We start from the raw sequence: 26,885 nt of genomic DNA, 5'->3' as shown, positions 1-26,885 counted from the left end.
TCATAGGAAGCAGAAGAATATAGCTGTAGCTCATATTTTTCTTGTGATTTTATTTACTTATCCATGAGAAGGTTGTAATTCTATAAATTAAAAACAGTTATCTTGCTAAAAGTATATTAGTTTTTCTAAAATATTATCAGGAATTTTTTCTGCCTTACTATCCATTAGAAAAAGAGTATTTGAAATGAAACCTTCTTCAATTTTTATTTATTCAATGAATGTTTAATGAGTATCTACTGAATAGCAAATACAGTACCCAGTTAGCAGACTCTTAAATTTATTCCTTGGTATTTTATTCAGATGCCTACTGGTATATTTATTAACTTGCATATATTTACTTAATCATATGTTTACCTTATTTGGTAGACTAGGAGCAACCTAAGATTGGATATCTGTCAGATAACACTTTTAAATCACAATTGAAAATAACATTATATAAAGATGCTTTGCTTTATAAAATATTTTATCAGAATCCTAATGCTCATAAAAAGATTTCATTCTGAAAACTAGACTTAGATAAAGATTTTAAGAACACATCTCCTATTAAAGTTTTATAGATTGGGGTTCTCCATGACCTAACGAGAGAGCCTGTAGCATATGAAAGATGGTATTTGTCTGAATTAAACTCACAAGGGAGTGAGGATGGGGTAGGAAACAAGAACACGACCCTCCCTGGGCTAGGAAAGTCAATGGAATAAAACAGGTGGCTACACCCAAACTGAACTTGGGGATTTCTAGCATTCCATTTACTGGAGGACATTAGAATTCTTTTTTTAAGAGATAAATTCTTTTTGAGGTTCTATTTGGGCTTATATTAAGATATCTAGAATCTTTCACATATGTCATAACCTAAAACAAAATAACACAACAACAAAAGCAAAAGGTCAGAAAAGGAGTTCAAAGTTCAAGAAGAGGACAAAATATAATTAATCATAAGATTTCATAGTTTTGTAGCCAAGACAGCCAACTATGCACCCTAAAAGGCATCCTCTTTATTGGTCTACCTGGGTGAGCCATGTGATAAGAAAAACTGTGAATCTGGCACTCTGACTACCCAGCCATTACAGTTTCATTGGATGCAAGACCTCAGCTAGTAAGACTGGGAACTCCTAGTGGATACTTCTCAGGTGAAATGCTGACAAGTCTTACTGAGGGTGAGCAAGAAGGTGAAGATTATTCCAGAGACGGGGGAGTGAGAAAGATCAACAGCAAATCAAATGTTTTAGCAGTGTGGCAAACTCTAGAGCAGCGGTTGCCAACCAGTGGTCTGTGAGGTCTGAAAGTTTGGTGACTGCTCTAGAGAGACCAATTCTAAAGCATTTGAAATGAATTAAAAAATAAAGAGAAAGTGATTCAGTAATGTCACTCAAAACAGGAGGATTTTATGTTCTCCTGACAGGAAAACATAATGAGAATAGGCAGCCTAAAAAGTAAAAATAAAATAAATCAAATCATTCAAATACGAGAGACAGCTGGACTTCGAGCCACTGATGATTCACACCAGCTCTGCATCTTCATAAGAAGGTATTAGAAGGACTGATGGCAATTACATTACTGAAGGAAAAAATTATAAACTACTGGACTGAAAAAGAAAAACAACAACCGGTTATGAGTCAAATCAACAAGATCACAGAGAACCATTTAAATGACCAAGAGAGAAAGAATGCCAAGTCAGGGGTAATTCTAAACCGGTGGAATTCAGTGAAAATGCTTGCCTTCCTCAAATATGTTTGTCAACAAGAATCTCTCTTCATAGTAATCACTGAAAACAAGAGCCCAGAAATAAGGAAATGATAGAAGCAATCTTCAAATAATTGTAAACATCTATGAGTAATGTATTGGATGCTTTCAGGAACATACGTTCTACAAGGAGTGACAAACTGGATGTGGAGCTGGTCCTTAAAAATACAAACTACTCAAGGGCTGGGGCACATCTGCCCAAGCAGAAAACATCAGGCATCCGTCACAGTGACTTGTGAGGTCAGCATCGGCTCATCCATTCCTGCTTAGTCTGTGCATAGTATCTGCTAAAGCACCATGAATAAGTGTAAGCTAAATAATAAATATAAGGCCACAATAAACAATCAAAATGTGTTCTCCTAGCACAGAAAAAGGTAGTTCTGTATGACTGGGTTTTTCAGGTGTGTCCAGACTGGGACCGCTAATGTCCTTAAAAACAAAGTCCTGATTTCAGGGGACAATGTTTTTTTGTACAAATCAGGAGCGGAAAAACATGAGTATGCAACCAAATCACTGCAACTAAAAAAAGAAAGCCACAGAGTAATTTTGGTGATATTGTACTTGTTCTGGGGGTTGCCATGGAAATCTGGGAGCTAAGCTACTTCACTTTCCATATTTACTAAGTGTCTCCTGCTTGCTCTAAATGACAACCCCACCATATACAAGAGTCAGGGTCTCTGTTTACCACAGAACTCAGAGGCGAAGCCAGGAACGCACATGCAGCGCCAAGCTAAATTCACACGTCTCGGCAGGCCTGAACACGTCTGGCCCACTGGATGCACAAAGCTGAAGAATATGAAACACAGACCTTTGAGGTCACTTTGGGGAGATTTCCCAACATGCATGGAGGTCTTTCAGAATACAGGCTAGCATCTCATCTTTCTGGATGTCCAAGCCTCACTGGCAAAGAGGAGGGGGAAGCTTTTTTTTTTTTTTTAACAGCAGCTCATGATGCCTCGCAGAGCCGAGCCGGAAGGGGGAAACTCTCTCTCTCCACATGATCAAACAGGGAGGAAAGGGAGTTGCCAGACAGAGGGAAGTTCTGTAGAGACCCAGGTTTCATGCAAAATATATTAAGGCAAAAGGAAAATACCCAGTGGCTTTCCTGTGTGTGGTGGGGAGAGAGGTGTACTTTCTCCTGGCTTGTTAAAGTTTTGCAATGAGGTCTGCAATGTGTCATCTTGACAAGATAGGATGATAATAGCGTGGCAGCTTAATGAATTTTGCAATAAAAAATGATGAGTGTACTGCAATTTCTGAGTTTACCACCTCTGGGAAACACCCAAGTTCACTGGAAGCTTGGAATCACTTTTTGAAGCTATTTTGTTTCCCTGTAACTTTGCTTTGGATACTGGTGGCGTGCCAAGACACACTACTTCTGAGGTGGTCTGATTTCACGCTGACCCAGCCTCAGTCCCTATGATAGAAATAATCTTTAAAAGCAATTTGGGCAGTGTGTTGGTACACATGAAAACAATTTGGGCAATGTTTTAAAAAATAATCTTAAAATGTAGTTTGGGCTGTGACTGGGCTAAACAATGAGTTGATGCATGAAAATCATGGTCAATTGTTTTGACCATAGGACATAGTTCATGATGCTACAACCTGTGGCAGGTTGTCTTTAGCAAAAACCACCACTGATTTTGGTCCTGTGTGGACTGAATTATTCTCTCCCCATGCCGCTCAGAACAACGCTTTACTTTGCAAAGGGAAAGGATACCAGTAACACTGGATTTCAAGAGAGAATGGGGAAGTCATTGTGGCTGACCCAGGACTGAATGGTTCAGGCAGTGGGACAATGAGGCACAATGGGGATACCAGGACCTGAAACAAGAACATTTCAAAAACCAAGGTGTACGAATAAACCTCTAATCAATGCTGAACAGGGAGTTGAAAAATGAGAGTTAAATGGATACTCTCCCACTCATAACTTAGCCCTCTTTTCTGCCTGAGAACTTACTTTTGAGTCAAGACATTGTTCCTTTAATTTATGGTCCCTCAATACCTGAGGGAGTCCACATATAGACTACTTATATTATTGTGCATCAGAAAGAAGACAATTATATATTTACATATTTTTAATACCATGACACATTGCAAAATGGGTTTGAGATAGTAACTAAAATGTATAATTAGGAGGTTTTGTTTTTAATAAGGTAAAATGAATCAATGCATAATAAATATGCATCTGCTTCAATTTAGAAAGCCAGGAAATACAAATACCCTACCAGTATTTTGGTGTGTCAATATCCAGTTGGTTTCCTATACATAGAAACATACACACACGACAAACACACCTTTTTTCTTTTAACGAAGTGGGATAAAATCCTATCTACTAATGTGCTATCTACTTTGTTCACTTAGTGATAATGCCAGAGATCTGAGCCTATCATGTGCTTCTTTTCATTTACTGATCTTGAACTTCTTCCCTGCCAAGGGTTTTCCACAGCATCATTTTTTAATGGATGCATCAACTATGTGGATGTCAGTCACACATGGTAACCACACATAATTAAGCCAAGAGCCGCATTACACCTTCCAGCCTGTGTGACAACAGGAACCCATGTGGATAAGCACGTCATCTGCCAAGGCGAGCAGGTGTGTCCAGAGTGCGCATCACCTGCAGAGGCAGCCTGAGAAGAGGCACAGGCTGCAGCCCCGCCTGCTCGGAGAAAGGCATTACATAAGACTTTGAATAGCATGAATTCCCAGTGGTTTTTCAACGAGGAAGACACACATGAGAAGTATACGAGCTACGTTCTCCACCTCTCACTGGGCCTGTCTGGGACAGGGTCCAGGAAGAATTAACTGAACTAAAAGAATTAATCAGAACTATAATCCCAGCAGCTAGTTAACATGATCCCTGTAAAGCAAAGCCCAAGAATCCGTTCCCACCCCCATCAACACTGTACAACTCATCCCAGGCTGCTGATGTATTTGCACTCAAGCATCAAACAGACTCTGGCTGAGCCAGGGAGACTGCATTGCCCTTCTGCAGGGGCCTCTCCTGGGGCATCTGCAGCCTCGGGTGGCGGGGAGAGATATTTAGTCAAATGTAAGGGAAAGCTATAGCTTGATGATAATCATCGTAATCGTAGCTAATGTTTATTAGGTGCTTACTATGTTCTAGGCTCAATGTCAAGTACTGCACATGCACTGTTTCACTTAATCACGGTAATTTCCTTCCAAGAAAGCTATTACTAGTGATGGATTTTACAGATGAGAAAAATGGAGGTCCGGACAAGGAAAAGTAATGTACTCCAGGTCTCAGAGTCAAGATGGCACAGAAACAGTGCCGGGAGGCACAGAGCGCCTACTTTCAATCACCACGCCAGGCCGCCCCCAATCCTGACAGACAAAGAGATGTTCTGGTAATGACAGAAGACAAGAAACCTAGATGGTGCCCCCTCTCCCAAGCCAGTGCTTCTTTACTGTAGCTGTCTTCAGCACTGCCCGGGAGCTTTTAAAATACAAATGCCTGAGCTGCAGAGCCAAGACCTGATTCAGAACGTACCAGAGAGGAAACCAGCCACCTGTATTTTTAACAAGCTCCTGAGATGATTCAAATGCACACCCAAGAATAAGAACAAGTATTCCAATCAATACATTTCCACACCTTGGTGGATATACTAAAAATCTGGGACAACTTAAGTGATAAATATCACCTTGCAACTTCTTAGAAGAAATCTAAAAGGTACAAGACCTGGTTGTTTGTTTCCTCTAATCCCGGGCTCTACCTTCTACATTTGTTCAAAAAACTAAAAGTACAGTTTGCTTGTCAGTGCCTTTTGCCTCGATATACCAGTGCAATGTCTGTTGTGTGGTGTACCTGCATGGAAACGTAGAGATTAAACACTAATATCCTTTGCTACCATTTGTCTGGCAGCACAGTTGAAAAACCTGGCAAGGTGACCCTCAGGAAGGAGCCTCTTCTCCAGGAAGAGGGAGGCAGCTGACAATCTGAGGCCGGAAGTGTTGGCACAGAGTCACTTCAGAGAGAACAGGATGGGCTCCAACTTCTGTACAGAGCAGGGGCCCTGCGGAGAGGTGGGGGAAAACGTGTGCTGATGGGGAACAATTGGAGCCTCTCAAACGGAAGCACCAAGCGAACTACTCTGGGAGTTTCAGGGACTGAAGAGAGGGCTGACCCATGAAAGACTAAGGAGATAATAAACTGCAAGTACATCACCGAGGAGAAAAGGCATATTTGGATTCAAAAGAGGCAGATACTCAGACATAAGGGGAAACGAGGTTCTGAAAAATATCATATGCCAAGTTTGAAGGTAGAGGAGAGGTTGTGTGTGTGTGTTTGTGTGTGTGTCCACACAAACATGATCTCTCTGACAAGTTATTTGCTCTGTGGCAAGAATCTGAAGAAAGGTAAGGTTACATCACACCTGGACAGGTGTCACATCATTAAACTATGCACAGCATGTTTATATCACTGAGTGCCTACTGTGATATAAACAACCAACTAATGATATCTGAACCCAATTCTAGTCAAGTGGACAAAAGAAACGTGATTTTTTTATATTTACGTTGACATGAAGGATCTGAATCTGTCAAAATTCTAGAGCCAAGTCTGTGGACTCCAAACTGTGGTACATACTCCATGGGCAGAACACAAGACGATTCCGGGATTGGATATGGATGAACATTCTTTATCTTAATGGTTACATATTTATTTTCCTGTATATTAGAGGACAGAACAGTGAGACCATCAAACTCATGTTTTTGGAGCTTTTACTGAGTAGGAATAGGCCATGTAAAGAAGTAAGTTGATTTAAAGTTGATGTAAAGACATGTATTAAACAAACAACAATGAATGAGTTATGTGGTTGTGGCACAAAGAGTGAATGAAGGTTTATGAAAATGATTCAGGTTTGGGAAGTAGGGAGCTAGGTATAGAAAAAGGCCTCACACTGAAAAACATTGTGATCGCTAAATATGCAATTATTATTAAGGAATACACATTATGGAAATGCAATTTCCCCTACAAATCAGCTGCGGGATCTTTATCTATATTTGAATTCCAAAGAGTAAACTCAGCCAAGAGCTTTGATAAATCAGTCTTCTGTCTTTGTCCACAGAGCAGACAAAGGGAAGCATAAGGTGTGTGAAGACTTTATTGTGCATTGTCACTTGTTCATTTAACCCTGATGGGTGGCCAGATTACAACCTAGGAGGGGCGAGTGCCAGTAGAACCTTCCAGCTCCTGGCCCAGTCTTCCTCAGCATCAACTCACCCAACTCCTCCTATTGTCCTCTCTAAGCCAGCTGGGATATCATTCTAGTTTCCCAGAAAAAAAGGGGGGGGGGGTTCTGAAACAGATTATTAAAAATAATATTCACCTACACACATCTATATACTTTTCAATGAAAATGTTTCTTCTCTGAGAAATGGGGGGAAAGCTAAGCACCCCACGAATATTCAAGCATATGGAGATTTTGGTGTTGCTTTCAGGGAGCATTTACTAACATTTGGAGGAAAGAGGTATTGCATTACCCTCTTCCCGTCTCTCACCCTCTGTCCACCATCTGCAGACAGGGCTAGCAGTTGGCTTTGCAGCTTAGGCAGGTCTGATTTCACACATCCTTAACTTTCATCCGCTGCCTGTGTGATAAAATTAATCGTGGGCAAGGATCTAATTGATTTTCTCCTGATCCCCATCTTCTTTCCTACATACTCCCAGAGTATGCTTCTAGGCCTGTCCCAGAGCTGCCTCTGCTTCAGTCTCATCATGACCTCGGCACTATGGAAAGCTTAGCATCATTTACCAGCACTATCTGATCTGTCCCTATCTGCACTGTACACGTTTGTACAAAACATGAGGTGACCATGGCTCTCCTGGAAACCCGAGAAGCACATCACACCACGGTCTTGTTCGTGGCAGATGTGGGTGTAGCCAGGCCTTTTCCAAGTGTTTGCTGGTACATGTGGAGGAGCCCAGGCCATGTGGACACCATAGTGAGAATGTGCCAAGCTAGACAGTCAAGAGGAACACAGATTATCATTTGAAGGGAAGCCAATCCAGGTACAGGGTCAAAGCCCTAAAACTGTGCATATCCATTGACCTAGAAATATTTCCAGGAATTTATCTTAAGGAAATGATCATGACTATGACTATGAATAGATTTAGCTACAAAGATCGTAACAGTAGTTTTATTCATAAGTGCAAAATATATGAATCATCCAAATGGTACTAAATACACCAAGGTGCAGCCGTATTATGGGATACTGTGACACCTTTAAATGCATGATATTTGGGGTGGAGGGGTGGTGAAGATTTGTTTTCAGGAATTATGATAAGGGAAACCATCACTTTTAAAATGTGAGGGGCTACTAAAACTCATTTTTGTAACAAAGGAAGAGAAAGATGCCAATCCTGATAAGGAGCCTCTTCTCTTCAAGGCAAAGCAGGTCATTGTTCCACTTTGTGTTTTGTCCTTATTGTAGTGATAATAATAACAGCCATCCACAGCATTTACTGAGCACGTACTCTGCACCAGGCACAGTTCGAAGTGCTTTAATCGTCACAACAACCCTGTGAAGGATGAACAACTGTCTGATCAGTGAGCAGCAGAGGCAGAACAACTCTCACCCAGCTCACCGAGGCAATCTGGCTGGCGCCATGTGTCTTATTTTATTTGTTTGTTTGTTTGTTTATTTATTTATTTTTATGTTTTCAATGATTTTAGAGAAAGGGTAAGGAAGGGAGGGAAGGAGGGAGAGGGAGAGAGAGAAACATCAATTCGTTACTTCCCACACACACTCTGACTGGGAATCAAACCTGAGACCCTTTGGTGCATAAGACAATGCTCAACCAACTGAGCCGCAGTGACTAGGGTGATGCCATGTCTTTCAAACAGATATCCTACTGACTCCCTGAAGGCACATATTTCTACGGGAGCAGTATGTGCAGACTTGTCATTATCTATTCACTTGTCTGCTTCCCTTCCTTGGTTGTGAGCTCTTTAAAGACAGGCCGTATTTTTATATTTCCGTTCCCTGGCAGACAATCATGTAAATGTTGGCTGTGTGAATGAACCAGCCTTGGTATCTGCATATGATTCAACAATAACTAATAATAATAGCCATGGCTCTCAGCTGTCAGCCCAGGCCTTGTGCCAGACGCTTAATGCATTAACTTCATTTAAACCTCACAACTTCCCTATGAGGTTGGTACTGTGATCCCTACTTTACAGATGAGCAAACTGAGGTTGAGAGAAGGCAAAAGGCTTGTCCGTGTGTTGCTGCTGGCACAGAAACCCAGGTCTATACTCAATTCTTTCCTTATAAGTGCTAAACAAGACTGGGAGCATTTTAGGGAGCAGTCACCAGATGACTGCAAAAAACTCAGAAATCCTGAGATGAAAACAAGTTTTGAAACAATCATAGTGCTTACACTCTGTTGTGGAACAAGGACGGTGTTATTCCCTAATGAATTCATTAAATTAATGTCACATATTTATTATGTGTCCACTCCACGCCAGGCCCTGTGAGAAGTGGAGTAGAAGGAAGAGCAAAAGCAGGTCCTGCCCTCACAGAGTCACAACCTAGTGGGGCATGTGACTCACCCTAATAAGCATCTAATTACAGACTGAGAAAAGGGAGAGAAACTGTTCTTTGGGAGCTGCTAACAAAAGGAGGCCCGAAGATGCGAGGCCCGAGCTGAGCTCTTATCGTGTAGCGGGAGGGAGAGAGGCTCAGCTGTTTGCCCACAGGAGATCTGGAAAGAGAATCTCAACAGCATGGCCCTGGCTTTTCATTCTCAGCAATACAGCCTTCTCTCCTATTAGGGTTACACAGCCGTGGCACCGTGGAGGGCACAGTGCAACACAGTCCTCAAGGAAGCAAAGGGCAGAGGCCCACCGAGAGGACAGAGGTGTGGCCCCTGAGCAGCCGGAGGCAGAGGCGGCAAGGGATGTCCCTGGGGTATCACGCTAGCCCTGAGCGCAGGACTCACGTTTCTCTGTCGACTGCATGGCATGGAAGAGCGTCAGGGGCCTCTCGCTGCAGGACGGGGGCTTGGAGTCACTGCTCTTCTTCCGAGACAGGTGCAGCTGGGCATTGGTGAGAGGCATTTCAGGCACGGTGTTAAATATCTGCAAGTATAATTGCATAGGACGGTTACAGGCTGCCGTGAACTGGGGAGAAAGCAGAACCAGTACAAAGGCGGGTGGTGATGTCTAAGAATCAGCAACAGACCTTGAGAAGACCACCAGTGTTTGCTCAGGACTTCATTGTAATCATCTCTAGGAACTGGGTTAAACCTTCTTGTTGGGAAGTGTATCCCAGACCTTGGTAACCATTTACTTCCATCTCTAACCCCTTCTCCTATTCTTCCACTGATCTTCTTTTCGTTCGTCTCTCCAGGGACATGGGAAAAATCTGTGCTAAATCTAAGCCATTGGCTGTTAACAAGGCTTCAAGTTTTGTGACCACCTTTGTGAAGACTCAATTAGTCAAAATCTTTTTAGTTTTCTGGTTCTCTTTTCCAGTTCTCAATGACTGCTTCACAGCTTTCTCAGAGTGTGAAATATGCATTTATATAACACTCCAAACAGAACTCCAGTGCAGGGCACCATTTCCTCATTCGTCCTCAGCCATCTTCAGGGGGGCATCCTTTCTAGTGTTATATTTGATGCTGAGCAATTTTTTCCCTTATTTATAAGGGGGGGGGGAGAGGGACTTGTTGTTTTTCCTTGCAATGATAAAAGAAACGTATAAATACTACAGGCAAGTTGAAAAAAGCATCAAGAAGAAAACGGAAAAACTCTCCCAATTCTAGGATAACCACTATTAGCTTTTGAGTTTTATTTTCTTGTAAATGTTTAAGTTTCTTTTTTTTTTTAAGCCCAAGGTAAAAAATGAGAAGAAAATGTTAGACAAAATCATGACAACTCTCATCTTTTTTCTACAGACACAAGGCCAGCAGAATTATCCTATCTAATAAAGAGGGAATATGCAAATTGACCCTCACACCATCACAAAGATGGCAGTGCCCATAGCCACAAGATGGCGGCACCCAGTCCCCTCAGCCCCACTGGAGTCACCCAGTCCTTTCAGGCCCCCGCTGAGAGCGGACAGTGGGGCGTGGGGGTTTCGTCACCACGGCAGCGGCGAAGCTCCCAGGCCTGACAGACAGAGAGCGGACAGCGGGGCACGGTGGCTTCGTTCACATGGCGGCGATGGCGAAGCTCCCAGGCCTGACAGACAGAGAGCGGACAGCGGGGCGTGGCGGCTTCATTTGCGCGGTGGCGGCAAAACCCCCAGGCCCTGCAGAGAGCAGAGAACCACGGGTAGTGGGCCTAAGCTGTCAGTAGAACATCCCCTTACAGCTCCTGGATTGGAGAGGGTGCAGGTCGGGCTGAGGGACCACCCCCATGCACAAATTTCATGCACCGGGCCTCTAGTTATAGTATATACCACTTATACGGTTAGTTACCATGATTATAGTAGCCACCGTTCAATGTTGGTTCCCTAGGGACCGGCCACTGCATGTGTTTCACAGGTGGCTCATTCAGTGCTCAGTGACCTGAGCAATAAGGACTCTCCTCACCATTTATAATGAAGAACTGAGGCAGAGAGGTTAAGCTGCCACAATCACAGATGTAACTACAGATGATCACATAGAAACCCATGTCCTTGGATTTTCCAGATTCAATTTTCAATGAATAAAATAACGATAGCAGCACTAATTCATACAATCAAGAAAGATCTTTCGAGCATGTTCCCTGTGGTTAGAGTTTGCATCCAGTAGCTGTGATTTGTTGAGTCTTTGCCATGCCAGGCACCAGGTTAAATGCTTTGTATCGGTTATCTCACTTAATGTTAAAGAATACTTTTCCATAATGATGATTATATTCTTTATATAGTTTGGTATCCTATACATTTCATTCAACATTACATTGTGACATTTTCTCCTTCATTAAACAATCTTCTAACACCCCCACTATATTAAATATTTATTGATCCACTCATTATTGTCGCTTCCTCTTTAGAACTAGCCTCCTTCTGGATTTTCTCTTTTCTGACAGTCATGAATGAGTGGATGATGGTGGCAGCCCACTCCCTTAAACTATGGGTGGCCCTAAACATATCAGAGTCTTTCTCATGGCTTTCTCTCCTTTGTGTGTGCATTTAGAAGAACTCAGAAGCTGATAATATAGGAAGCAAAGTCATAAGAATGATAAGAATTTCAGCCCAAACAGCTGCTCTCCATGGGTTGGCAGGTCCTTGGGCTCCAATGATGCCAGCCAGCTGGTTCAGTCCATCTCATTCCCAAACACAGCTGTCTGAAAACAGCATTATCATATTTTCCCCAGGGGACTGAATTTTCAACAAAATAAACCGAATCACAACATAGCTGAGTTCAACTGGGGCAAGGGAGTAAGGGGAGAAGGGGACTTCACGCAAAAACAACTGAGATCATTTGGCTTCCAGAGGAGTTGGCATCCCTAAAAATAAGTACCAGTGCTATACATGTCCCCAGTCTCTTTTTGGGTGTCTGCAGGGAAAGAAAAGAGAAACTATGACTGTTGTTGAGCTCAAGGACCACAACCTCTAAGAAGCTTTCTCTCCCCTTTACTTTGATCCCCAAAATAAGCTGAACCATGGCTGCTCCTGGGTGACAACCTGCCTGTGCACCGTTATCACTGATATTTAAACACTGTTCCTTTAGATGAGTGTTCGCATCTGCCTGGTCAACTCAACACAGCAAACAGGCTGAGCATTCCACAATGAGAGATTTCCTGACCGGCACAGCTAAGCAGAGGAGAGGCCAGGGCAGGAACCTGGGGCTGAAGTAACTAATACCTACACTTTCCACGTCCTCAGCAGTCATTATTCGTTCAGCTCAGCTTTTCTAGCCAATCCTGACTATAGAGGCAGGAGGCTCCATATCCCAAGGATGTATTTCAACAAATAATGGTGTCTCTTAGAACCCTTCTGCCTCTGGCCGCGAGTACAGCACATTCAGCAATTCCTACCTAAAAACATTTGAAATGAATTCAAACTTAGTGATAGGCCTCTGTCCTGTTATGCCTGGTGTCCCCCAGGTTTTGTCTCTCTTTTCTTAACAAGTTACTGAGAATGAGATCCCCACCAACTACAAGGGGAACAGTTTAATTTCAACTGTAACCAAATATGTGAGCACTTGCCTTTTCCTAAAAACTGTAGTAAATGCTAGAGAAACAAAGAAGAGTAAGTTGTAAGGAAGAGCCGTGGATTTAGACAGATGCCTGAAAATTTGTGCTTAAACACATCCGAGCAGGAAGACAGGAGAACATAATATTTCATTGGCTGTTTCGTCTAAGTCAGGAGTCATGGCCTTTTTTCTGCCAAGGGCCATTTGGATATTTATAATATCATTTGTGGGCCATACAAAATTATCAACTTAAAATTTAGCCTGCTATATTTGGTCAAACATTTAATTAACTCACCCCTAATGCCTCGGCAGGGCCAGACCAAATGATTTCTTGGGCCTTAAACGGCCCTCAGGCCAGACGTTCCCCACCCCTGGTCTAAGAGCATATTAGAATACACTCTAGAAGGAGATTTTCACTGGGGGGAGTGTTAGCATCCTGAAGGCCAGTTCTCTTCACCGTGAGCCAGGCCCTAGCCTCAGACGATAGGGCCGTACTCAGGATCAAGTGCAATGGTGTGCAAGTGAGTGCGCTGCAGGGTGTAAAGGGCCAGACATCAGACTATCACCACTGCCATAACAAGTTTTCCCAAGTACAAGGGCATTTTGTAAATCAGACTACATCAGAGCAGATGACATGAATCTTCATCAGAGTCTGAGAAATCATTTCCCAAATTACTGTTCATTTAACCCTGAAACTTGAATACATGAAGTCATTTAAAAGCTGCTCCTTGTCTGGCCACCTTTTAGCCAGGTCAAGTGTGTGGCCTCTGTACTAAAAGCTCCAGTTGGAATTCTGATGGGAAACTGACTTATTCACAATTTTGTTGGTTATTCCAATCCTATTTTGTTTGGAAGAGATACTTTCACAGGGCCTTTCCAGATTAACACAAAAGAAGAGGGAGACTTGTGCTATGCCATAAGGCCCTTGTTAATTCTGCCCAAACTTACAAACTAATTCTGACTTACTCAGGAATGCTTTAGAAATAAGTTATTAGGAAGACTGTAAACCTTCTGGAAGCTACTGGGGAATAAAACTGTAAAATAAAAATATAACTCTGGATAACTCTTCCAAGTATCACCATTTCAAGCTTCCTATATATGGAATTAGCAGAACCATAAATTCCAAGCCTTGCAGCAGAGTGGTCAGGGTGGCTGGGCCTCTGCAGTCAGACTGACCCGGGCTGAGTCCTGGTTCTGCCTACTCAGTGGGCAACAACCACAGCTACAATGACCTCACCATCACTGTCATATCACCACAAAAAATAAAGACCAGGAAACTGCAGTCATTATATGGGTAGAAAGCAAACAGGCTTTGGAGCTAGACAAGCTTTGGAACTCTTGGTCTATTTCCCTCTTGCCAATGGGGACCTAACACCTGCCCTGCAGAGCAACTGAAATGATAATGCACAGAAAATGCATAGCACAGAACTGGGCAGAGATCAGCAGGAGGTGGGGGGTGGTATAAAAGATAATAGAAAGAACCAAGATAATTTGAGTGCTTATCATCTTAAGTTATTTTATATGGGTTATCTTATTATTTTACTCACAACAACCCTACAAGGGAGGTACTATTATTCTTGCCATCTGGTAGGTGAGGAAACTGAGACTCGGCGAGAGTAACTGATCAGTCCAAGGTCACACAGATGAGTACAGCTGACCGAACTTAGCCTGACTTTGTGTATCTTAATCACTAGTGGTCTTTATATCGACTATTATTTTGAGAGACAGAAGGCAAAATGAAAAAGATCACATGATTTTAGAGTCTGTTGGATCTCATTTTATCATTTACTAGCTCTGTGACTTTGAGGAAGTTACATAACTGACCTTCAGATGCCTCATCTATAAAAACCCAGGTCTGTGGTGAGGACTGAAGCACCTAACACAATTTGATGCTCAGTGTTCAAAAGACATTATTGCATTCAATAAAAAAGTATAAGAAGGGAAATAACTGGAGACTCAACAATGAATTATTTGCAGTCGGGACATGAGGATTTAATTTATAAGTGCAAATTTAATTACTGCTCTTTGCAAAACATCGATCGTAACTGCTTACAGCAATGTTAGAATTTGATGTTCTTTTTCCCTTGTGTTGCCTACAAAATTCAAATTTCACAGGCCTCCCCCTCAAGCCCATCTTGACACTGTGGAATTTGTTCTCCACATGTCTCATACACATTTTACACCTCTTCTAATCCCATCTGTCACGTGCCTCTGCAATTTACAAGGATGAGAACCTCCCTATAATGTGTGAGGCATACTCATTATTATGTGCTGTGATTTTTATGGGAGGAAAATTAGGTCATGATGAAGAGTTCTTGGTCTATAACTGCAAAGTAGTTCTGAGGCAATAAATCAACGACAGGGGCCTGGGATTAAAGAGCAAAACAGGAAGGCTTCTCTGAGAGAAGAGAAGAGGCATTTTCTTGAGACACTAATGCATCGGGGTCCCAAGTAATAATGGGAAATAACAAGCATGAGCTTGTTTCACCTGAGGAGTGTCTGCTTTGGGAGTGGAGGGCTAGACCTACTGAGCAGGGCTCACACACTGCTCTTTTTCATGACAGATTGTGGAGGGAAACTGCGTAGGGCACGAGAGCCACAACCCCAGTGTCTTTCTCCTGGAAGCTAAACCACTCTCAGCAGGGCTTATTTATTGCTACAATTAAGAAGCCAAGTGCAGAGGCTGCAGCTACACAGAAGGTTTTTAAGGAGAGTTGGAAGTCCAATGTCCTGTTGATATCAGCATTTTGGCAGAAGGATCGACAATTTGAGGGAGTTTTATTAAAAATCCCTCAGAAGGAACCAGTGCCATTTGGTTAATGGCCTGGGTAATCCATGGGATGCTGTGATTGTCCCTAGCACCAGAAAGATTCTATTTCCTGTTATCTTTGTTGACAGAGAATAGGATAAAATACAACAAAACTCCATCCTTATATTAAAGGATGGAGTTTTGTTGTATTAAAGGAGCTTCACAGTTCAAACAATGATCTGTTATCTAGGGCTTATTGAAGGGAACATACATGTTCAGATGCACAGCCATATCACATTCATGAAGAGCAACTTGCATAGCACTTGCCACTTAAAAGGGGAAACAGGCCTAGGACAGAAGCATTCCAGCCAAGCATACAAGTAAATCTAGATTACCTTTAAACCTAACATGGAGAGGACCAAAAAGAGTTCACGCAGAAACCAATGGAAGAAAAGGCAATAAAACCCCCAAAAAGTAAAGCCCTAGCTGGTATGGATTAGCTGGTTGGAGCATGGTCCCATACACCAAAAGGTGGGTGTAATTCCTGGTCAGGGTTGCCAGAAACTGTTCAAATCAATTGCATTTTATTAATTGATATACATTTTGTACATAAACTGTAGCACTTGTGGAATGGATTTTAGTACTGCCAACAGATCAAGGAAGTCTGGTGGGCCCAAATCAACTCTATCACAATTGCATTGAAAGATACTACAATTTGAATGGGAATGCAAGGTTGTTTAGGATTTGGTGCTTATCCTAGGTGTTAAGTGGGTGTTCCATAGTTGCTAGGTCTTCTTGACATATAAGATTAAAAGTTAACATATATTTTAAAGGGGCACTGATCTTTGGGCATTTCTAAGAATTAACAGCTCAAAGATAAACATTCCTAGCCCTTCCAAAGCAAAGGGATGGACTGGGAAAAGATCATGATAATTTATTTTGTAAAACACCAACAGGCATTACAAGGGACCTTACTGATAGAAGCATGTGGTATGTGGGCACATAAGAACACCACATCTCACTTCATGTGCAGAAACCCTTTTGGGTACCATAGCCAAAAGAAGTATTGTGAACTGTTATAAAACAAGTGCGTCCAACTGTACTATGATATGGTGAAATTTAACAGGAAGATGTAAGAGATACACACACATATTAACCTGAGATTTCATGTTTCACCAAAACTATGAAAAGAGGCCATTTGTTTTCTTGACAGGGTTGTTCTTCCTAGACATCTAAATTTTTCAGAATCACTGGCAAGGTAACTATTATAAAAGGAAAAGCTTTTAAGAAATAGCAGCATTTCTGGGCTTTGGGTATATTGGGCAATATGGCATTCAACATTTAAAAAAAAATCTTAACTAGAAGAATGTAAATATTGGTAACTTCCACTATAAGCCCAAGTATTTGGCCTACGTAATTTTTTAAGACAGAGTTGTCCATACAGAAAGAGAAATTTTCAATGATTGATCATTACCTTAAAACAAGCATGGAAACAGCCAAAATCTTTGCACTTTGAACTTTCAACTCTGAATCCTGACCACCAGTATAAAGCTCTCATATAATCCAAGTACAGTCCAGGATAGGAGTCACTGATGGGAAATGATGCCATGACCTGGTATTTCCCTTTGGGAAGTCTGGCCAGGAGAACCATTCGGATCTATCTCTGCCCTAAATTAAGTAAAGGCTATAGGTCAAAGGTTACACTCTCTGAGTAAGACGTTTTATATATAGCCACAAGTTTACAACAGTATGGTCAACTCTATTGTTTGCTATTTATTTAGTAGTCAAGGAGTGATTTTGATCTCAAGGATCAGAGTCATTTTGTTCAGATTCCTAGGATGTCTTTCTAAAATGCTGATGTAATCATCTTATCCTCTACTTGGAAACCTCTGACAGCTCTCATTTTTCAGGCTTTCAGGCTCCCACTTTCTAGCTTTCAAGATCCTTGACAAACGGGCTAAATCCAGCTGCCTGGCATTATCTCCCTCTCCTTGTTAACATATAAACTACAATTCTTTCATAGCCACATCATTTTAATACACACAAACAGATGCATGTTGATTAACTGATTAATGTTCCCCAGGAAGGTTCCTGTCACCACTCTTTCTCTGCCTAGAAAACGTCTATTTATGTGTCAGAGTCCACACAAGCAGAATTAAATATTTCTCCTCAGGGTGCCATATACTTTATTCATCTTACTGAATGTCACTTAGCACCCTGTATTATGGCTAGTTATACCCTCATAAAACAGGAGACCCTTGGAGAAAAAGGTTTCATCTTATTTATATTTGACCAATAGTGGATGCTCAATAAACATTTATTGTATTAAGTAGAGATGAACTAAAATAGATTTTAATAGCTTGGCCTGTGAAAGCAGTTCCTTGTTCCTCTCCTAACAAGCTGTTTTTTAAACTCTCTGTACTTCAGGTTCACAATTTGTAAAATAGAGATAAAAATATTGACTTTATAGTGTTGCTATGAAAATGAAATGGTATGGATGTAAAACTGCTTAGCACAATATCTTGAGAACAGTAAGCTATCAGTAAAAGTTAGCCATTACTATCATGAATAGTATTACTTCTAGTTTGTGTATATTAAAAATTTCCATTACCTTCAACTAAGTAAATAAATCAGGATGTACTACCAACATGCAAAAAGAAAAAGCATCATGAGCCCCAAATATAATATCCTATCTCCTGGCTTTTTCCTCTGTGCCTCTACTTACACTGGGGCATTTATTTCCTACAATTGTTCCATACATTGCACCCCTTCCCTGGTCGGTTGGGGAGGTGAAGGATGATTTCTGGAGCATTGCTGACAGGGTATGTGGTTAGTGTGCTTAATGTGACCTAACTGAAGGTCTGTGTGAAACACATCAATAAGGTTCTGAGGAAGGAGATGCAGGTGGGTTCTCTGTGAAAAGACATGCTCAGCAGGGGATGTTTCTGGACAGAGAGCATGTGCTGTCTGGAGGGTGTATAGGATGTGCCAGTGACAACATAACTCATCCTAGGCACATTCTCATTTCTAACCCTTGGAGCTGAATGTCCAGTGTTAGTCCTTAGTAAACAAGGAGGGGAGAGTAAAGTGGGAAGGAGGGATGGAGGGAGGGAAAGAGAATACTATATGCTTTAGTTGTTAAAATACAAGCCCTTTTCCTTCTCTTAAAAATATTTTAGCGAGTAAATAATCTGAATTTTCTAGCTAGCATGTATCCCCTGGCCCTCTTTTTAAAATGTCAAAGTGACTGAAGTAACACTCTGTTCTAGGCTTAGGCCTTGATAAGCCTTGCCCCTTCTGTGTTTGCTTGCTCTCTTGGAAGTTTGGCCTAGACTACTGCACAATGAGAGATCACACGAGGAGAAGAGAGGCTCTGTAGAGGAGGGATCAAGATGTCCCAGCCAACAGCCACCACCAAGGTCCTGGACATGTAGAGTAAGGCCATCCTGGATCCTCTAGTCTCAGTCAAACGATCCCAGCTGATACCATATGGGCACACCTAAGCCCTCCCAGAATTGTCGTGTGTGTGTGTGTGTGTGTGTGTGTGTGTGTGTGTGTGTGTGTGTGTAGAATCACTGCTGTTTTAAGTCACAGTCTTGGACATGATTTGTTATGTAGCGATGGACAACTGAAATAGGCATCTTATAATTCTCTCTCCCTCTCCCTCTCCCTCTCCCTCTCCCTCTCCCTCTCCCTCTCCCTTTCCCATGCCTAAATGTCTGGGTTTCTACATCCTCTTTCACAATTGTTTTCTACTTATTCCTGGATCCCTCCCAATTTTATTCCAAGGCACAAAGCAAATACCGTATGTAAAATATTCTTACTAAATGAGAGAACATTATGCCAGTAACTATGGCGGACATCACTTAATATCTGTATTAGGGCTTGTTTCAAGCAAGAGGGAATATGCTATCATACACTTCTTGTTAGGGGAAGGGATGGAAAAATGCTGTTGAAAAGCATTTCTTCAAGTGTGGTTTCAGGATTTTGGCCAACTTCTGACACTACAGTTGGAAAATTAGTCACTCCAGGAACTTTGTGAATGTATGTTATAGCCAAGGCCAAGGGAATGCTCATTAAATATTGTTACCTAAGATCTCAATGGTATGGATTTTACAAATTAAGTCTCTGACCATGTTCATGGAAGGACATAAAAATGCTCTGGATTTGATGGCTGAAGTTCAGTTTTATTGGCAGGAGATTCAAAGCCTTGTCTCCAGAAAGTCAGATGCTAGAGTATGGCCATGGATGCTTAGGATTCCTGTGAGGTAAACATCACAGGCTTCCAAAGGAGGCCAAGGCAGCAGCTGCTCACTTTATACCATACCTGGCCTGAAGCTACATTTAAAAAGGAGTCAAGCTGCCTTATTCTAAGTTGTTTTTACCAGGAAGGCAAGCCTGATGAATATTAAGGATGTTCTCCCTGGAATAATGCACATATACATCATAGACCCGAGAGTAAAAACCTCTATTAAGGGTGTATATTAGCTCCCTCAGGACTGGGGACATACACTCTGGTGTTTTCTCACACACTCCTTCATCAGCTCCCACAGGAACATGGACCTCACTGTGATTCATCCCACTCTCTGGCACAGACTAATGCAAAAGAACATAGAACTAAGCACTGCGATACTCTTAAAATGCACCTCCCAAGTCCACAGCAGAGAGTCACAAAATGTACAATTAAGCCAACTAGATGAGTCTCCTCACCAGTTTTTGCCCATATACTTGCAGGCCTGGCCATGCATTTCACATTTCATTTCTATTTCTAGATTTTGTGCCCAAGGCAGGATAGCTGCTTGTCTACACAAGTTTCAATATTGTTATTAGCAGTATCCGGTTCTTTTTTCTGTCGTGCTACTTTCAAATATGTTTTCTGGCTTGAACGCCCAAGGACCCCATAAAACAGCTAGCTACAGTTCAAATACCACTAGATACTACCTGCTATCAGGTCAAATATGTTCTTTTAGGGACATGAAACATAATCAAATTGCTTACTCCTTACCATTTAATATTATTTTATTTAAGAAAAGATTAAGTTATAAAATGCACTATTTTTGGAGAAGGGCACATGTGACATTCAGGGATGGATTTGAGCTCCATTTTCAGAGACTTCTATTGAGACTGCTAAAAACAATGGTTTACACTTACGGGACCTTACTACCCCCCAGACTCTTGGTTAAATCCTTTACAAAAATCACCTTATTTAATCCTCAGGACAAACCAATGGAAGGACTGTGACACACTGGCCAGATGATAACCAAACTTGCTTCCCTCTTCTCTGAGTATATGGTTGGGTTGTTTTCCCAGCCTCCCTTGCAGTTAGATGTGGCCATGTGAATTCTGGCCAATGGAATGTAGAAGAAAATAAGGAAAGCATCATCTAGGCTTGGCCCATATAAACTTACCCAATCTCCTATGTTCTCTCATTGCTTCCCCCAGCTGTCTATTGCAGAGATCTGCAGAGCAGAGGCAGAGCTACATGATGGGAGAACCTGGGTTACTGAATCACTCACTATACAAGATGCCTGCAGTGAACTGCTATGTGAGCAAGAGATCAACTTTTACTGTCCCTCAGTCACTTGATATTTTGGGGTTGTTTGTTACAGCAGTTAGACTATACTGAAAGTATTTTTTTAAATAAGCCTAGACAGGTTAAGCACAGCGAGTAAGAGGAAGCATATTTGTTCAAGGTCACACGGCGAGTAAGAGGTAGCATATTTTAATCCAAGTGGTTTGTCTTTAGAAACCATATTATTAACTGCAGTTCGACTATCTCCCCTCTATACAAGTTCATTTTTATCAGACATAACAAACTTCTCCCATACCTGATATACTATATTTGAAGGAGGTTGTTGGAAGGAGGCCCAAAGTTTGGATTAAAAAGAAGATAATCTCTTTAAAAAAATCATTTGATTTCTATATCTCTTTATTAACCTTGGGAGAGGGAGGCCATGCTGCTTACACAACTTTGCAGAATACCCCTGTTACTTGTGAAAGTTTATACTCAGAGGTTCTTTAGTAGTTATTAATGCTCTATAACAACTTATGACCAAAACTTAGCGGCTTAAAACATACTCACTCCCTGCTTCTGTGGGTTAAGAACTCAGGAGAGGCTTAGCACGGTGGTTCTGACTCAGGGTCTCTTACGAGGTTGCCCTGAAGATGTCAGCCGGGGCTGCATCATCTGAAGGTTTGATCAGGGCTGCAGGATTCACTTCTGAAGCAGCTCACTCACGTGTCTGGCACGTTGGTCTGGTTGCTGGCAGGAAGCTGGTTTCCTCCCCACAGGGCTGTGGGACTGCCTTTGCAACACGGTAGCTTGCTTCCCGTTCAGTGAGCCCGTCCAGAAACCAAGGCAAATGTTATAATGTCTTTTATGACTAGTCTCCAAAGTCACACTCCATTGCTTTTGCAAAACCCTACTGATCACATTGGGATCACTATTCCTATTGATCACACTGGGATCAATATTGGAATCTCTTATTCCCATTGGAGGGGACTACACAATGGAGTGAGTATCAGGAGACAAGGGTCCCTGAGAACCATTTGGAGGCCAGCTACCACAAGAGCCCATTCACAGTATATGTGCTGGGAGCCTACTGAGAACCTAGGAACCAAGCAGTGAATAAAACTGGCCATAATCTCTGCTTTTGTGAAGCATACATTCTCGTGGAGGTCGCAAAGGCAACAGATCAAATCAGTAAGTAAATTATACAGTATGCTAGGAAGTGGTAAGTGCTATGGAGAAAGAGAGAGAAATCAGGATCAAGGGGAGGGGGAGTGTGTGAGGCTAGGACTGCTTGCAATTTTAAATACAGAAATCCAAATGGGACTCACTTAGAAGGCTTGAAAGAGGTGAGGAGACATGCCGTGTAGTTATATGAAGGAAGAGTGTTTCGGGGCTAGAAACAGCAACTGCAAAGGCCTTGAGGTAGGAGGGGAAGCCAGGTGTGGGGAACAGTAAGGCAGCCCAGGTAGGAAATGAGATGAGGCAGTAACAGAGGGGAAAGTAGAGACCATGTGGGACCTTCCAGGCTCTTGTAAGGGCTCTAGCTTTCACTCAGTGACATGGAAAGCCCCTGAAAGGTTCTTCGCAGACACTGATTTGATTTGATTTAAATTTCAACAAATCTCACTCTGGTGGCTGATATCAGAATAGACAAGCCAAGGGTGGGAGCAGGGAAGCAAACGAGGAGGCGCTAATAAAAATCCAGACAAGAGAGGATGTTAGCTAACGTTAGAGTGTTATTAGTGTAGGCGGTGGTAAGTGGTCTCGATTTATTTGGCAGGTTATCTAGCAAAATTAATTCACCATTCTAGGTAAAGATTTACTTAGAAGGAGCACATTTTTTATTTGACACCAGAGCTGTGGCTGTCGAATGGTGCTCCAGGGGACCCTGCAGCTTTTGAGAAGCTTCCTAGGATCTGCCATGTGGAGCTGGGGTGGAACAGATGAGTGAAGCATCATGCCCCTACCCGTGTTATGAGGACAACTCTGTGTTGACATACTTCATTATGTGGAGTGAGGGAGGTCTTCTTAAGAAAGACCAAAATGTCCTAAAGGAAAGGACAGACCACACACACATACACACACACACACACACACATGCATGTATACACACACACACACACACACACACACACACACACACACATATAGAAAGAATACACCATTTATATAACTGAAAGGCAAACTTCAGATTAGGAAAAATATTTGCAACACAAATGAAAATAGTTTAATGTCCCTAATATTAACTATTATAAATTCATATGAGGACAACCAAGTTAAAAAAAAAAAATGGGCAAAGGAAATCTTCAAAATGAGACTTAGACTAGCACCTTCTTCATTGGATTGTTGTGAGGATAAAAAGGCAAACATATGTAAAGGACTTAGCACAGTTCCCACTATAGAATAAATGCTGTCACCACCATAACTACTGGTGTGTCACAGCTGCCATCCTGAGATTATTATTGCTGCTATCACTCCTACTACCAGCAACTTCATCATCATCACAGTTCTCATTAGCAATGTGAACACCAGTCAACCCTGAATGCCAGTTCCAACTCAGCCACCCAGTTCCAAGGCAAATTCTTCAGTGCCCAATTATACTTATATTACCTTATCATGGTTTTCGATCAGGATCTCAATGACAATGTTCTGAAATTTGATATCCATGATGGCGGCTACTGTTTCTTCCTGAGGCCGAAGCAGGGTGGGTCCAAACACCACGCCAAGGTTTGCCACTGTCATCAAATTTTGCTTGTGGTTGTTAGCAACACTAGGAAAAAGGGAAAGAAAAGGCACAGATGAGAGAAATAGTATACAAATAAACAGCTGACTTCCCTCTACCTTTCCTATTTTTCAACTTCTCACCTAGAAGAAATCAGACTTTGGGATACCTTCCGATATCCTTGGAATTCAAAGACAGACTTTTCTACTCATAGTTTCATCTATCAAAGCTTCAGAAATCTTCAGTATCCATGCTATTCAGCTATTTAATATTATCATTTCCATTTTGCCTAAACAGCTAACTGACCAAAGCAGCTGCCTTCCAAAATATGAACCTTTGTACATCCGAATCCCTGTTCTGCAAATGCAGGTACCTGCTAATTCCACTTAGTTACAATTTCTATACTTGGCTGCTGTTTAAGCCTCTGTGATCAGTAGCATTTTCTCTAGCTCAAATATAAAAACTCTTGGCTTTAATACATTTGCAAACATAGGCACAAAATAGACCTAATTTTCAAAATGGGTAGCTCTGGGTACTCAAAAAGAAGGCAGAAAATTAAGCACTTTAGGCTCAGAGTATTAAAGCCCCATCCCATGAAAAATGTGACTTATACTGAGTGAAACATGTGGCATAAACAGAATAAAAAACCCTACTGTAGATCTATGTATATGGCTGTGTTTATATTGTCATTTATACTCAAAGGATAAGGAATACACAGGGTCAACAGTAGCTGGGTCTGAGTAATTTGCTAAACACATATGCATATCCTATCTAATAAAAGTGTAATATGCAAATTAACCATCACTCCATCACAAAGATGGTGGCACCCACAGCCACAAGATGGCAGCACCCAGTCCTCTCAGCCCCACTGGAATCCCCCAGTCCTTGGGGGGGGGGGGGAAGAGGGGGGGATGGCTGCTGAGAGTGGACAGCGTGAGCAGCCTGGCGGAATGCTTGCTTCATTGCCATGGCGACAAGGCAAGCGTTCCGCACCCAGCCGCGGATGGGCCTCTGGGCTGCGGAGAGCCTCTGGGCAGCGGGCGTGGAGCAGCCAGGCCCGCAGAGAGCTACTGGCGCACAGATTCGTGCGCAGGGCTACTAGTTTTTGGATAAGCAGCTACACAAAACATATATCTGAACTCCACAACTAGGCCACCATTACCTAGCCATAAAACTTAATTGTCCATTTGCTAGCCCTGAGTATAAAAATATAAAAATTACCTATTAGCGACAAGTAAGTCAAAAGTTAAAGCCATTCAGTATTGTTAAGAAAATATTAGGGGCTTCTCTAAATCACCTGTTAGAAGAAGGAAACTATTCATTATGAGAAACTAGAGGGAAATTGGGTAGAGAAGTCAGTTTGCACAGACAAACCTCCTTAGCTTTCAGGGCTATTTATAGTGAGTGTTTTTTTTTAACACAATTCTGTAAATGCCGGCACTGTTTCGCTTGTATACTTCTATTTTGTGGGAGAAAAAAATGTTCTACTGACCTAAGTGTTGGTTTTGAAACTGAGCCTTTACTGAAATAGTATCTCAACCAATTTTATCAGCAGATGTGTACTTTGCTATACTTTTCTAGGGCTGAAAGTAATTTCCTAAAATCTTCCACCTCTGAAAGGGTCATGGGGGGAGGGGTCAAGTCTATGAACAACTCAATTAGAAATACAATCTGCTTTTTGATTGCTAAGCAACACCTGCAGCAAGGAGATTTGCCACTCATATCCTGGTCCACATAAGAATATTTTAAAAACATTCTTTGTATTCCTGGAGTTTTTTATTCTACCCGGAACTGCATCACATTTCTAGTCTGAAAGCCTTAATGCAGATGGTCAAGTTTTTACCTGGCAAGGGGGAAAAAGACGTTGCTTCTGTGCCTTAGTCCATCAGCAAGTATGCATATTTAAAAGCTGCAGTAACCACCATTGCTTTCAACATCAGCTCCTGTGTGCAGAAGTGAAATCCATGCCCTTATAGTTCCTCTCCCAAATGAGTTAAGTCAATAGACTTACCTCTCTTGTCACAACAGTCCTTTGTGCAAATGAATCAACAAGTTATATATGTATGAAGGCACTTTTAAATTGCAGACCAATATAAAAATACATGGTTTGGATAATGATCATTCTTCACCACCATGCTTCTCAGCACTCCGACTAAAGCAATAGCCTCATAACTAGGCTTCCTGACCAGAATTTCTAGGTTCCGCTTTATCCTGCCTGCTACTACGAGGCACTGTCCAGAAGTCAGCTCTATTTACATCATTCCTCTGCTGAAAGCTGCAATGGCCTCAGACCTCCCTGGATTGTAGGGAGAGAACACAATGACAACGTGTATGTAATGTGTAATGTATTTAGCAGTGCTTCTATTATTTGAGTGTTGATAATGATAATGAGTATTGATAGTGAGTTCCACTGTTTTGAATATGAAGTCCAAACTTATGAAATAGCACACCTTTTCCCAAGTCACCTCTGCCACTTTCCAGCTCTGGGTGTCTGGGCAAGTGACTCAGTATGTCCAAGCCTTGGGTTCCTCATTGGGTTCCCCCCCCCCTATTTTAATTGAATTTATTGGGGTGGCATTGGTTAATGAAGTTATATAGGTTTCAGGTATACAATGTGGTTTCAGGTGAACACTTCCCATGTTTTCTTCTAGGATTTTTATAGTTTTGAATCTAAGGTTTACATCTTTAATCCATTGTTAGTTTATTCTTATATATGGTCCAAGAAGGTGGTCTAGTTTCATATACACACAATTGGTATATTATATTGTGTGTTCACTGCCCCAAGTCAAGTCTCCTTCCATCAACATTTATTTCCCCATACCCTCTTCTACCTCCTCTCAATCCAATTTCCCTCTGGTAATCACCATACTGTTGTCTGTGTCTATGGGTTGGGTTTTTTCTCTTTGGCTTAATCTGGCACCACAACTCCTCTTCCCTCTACAGCTGTCAATCTCTTACCTATTTACAAGTCTGCTTCTATTTGGTTTGTTAGTTTATTTTGTTTATTTGATTC

At 41.8% G+C, this 26,885-nt stretch overlaps 1 protein-coding gene across 3 annotated transcripts in view; it reads right to left on the bottom strand.

The window, feature by feature from the left end:
• The window catches only part of ARHGAP26 (Rho GTPase activating protein 26), a 411,202-nt gene that overhangs the window by 80,628 nt on the left and 303,689 nt on the right, over nt 1–26,885 (bottom strand). For all 3 annotated transcript variants that reach the window (XM_079771397.1, XM_079771399.1, XM_079771398.1), the window contains 2 exons: nt 23,761–23,920; nt 9,707–9,845 (listed from right to left, as the gene is read on the bottom strand). In XM_079771397.1, the coding sequence (XP_079627523.1) occupies nt 9,707–9,845; nt 23,761–23,920 (299 nt within the window). The remainder of the gene's footprint in view (nt 1–9,706; nt 9,846–23,760; nt 23,921–26,885) is intronic.

The sequence above is a fragment of the Cnephaeus nilssonii genome, assembly GCF_951640355.1.
Source record: "Cnephaeus nilssonii genome assembly, chromosome: 5".
NCBI lineage: Eukaryota > Metazoa > Chordata > Mammalia > Chiroptera > Vespertilionidae > Cnephaeus > Cnephaeus nilssonii.
This window is presented reverse-complemented; position numbering and strand designations above follow the sequence as displayed.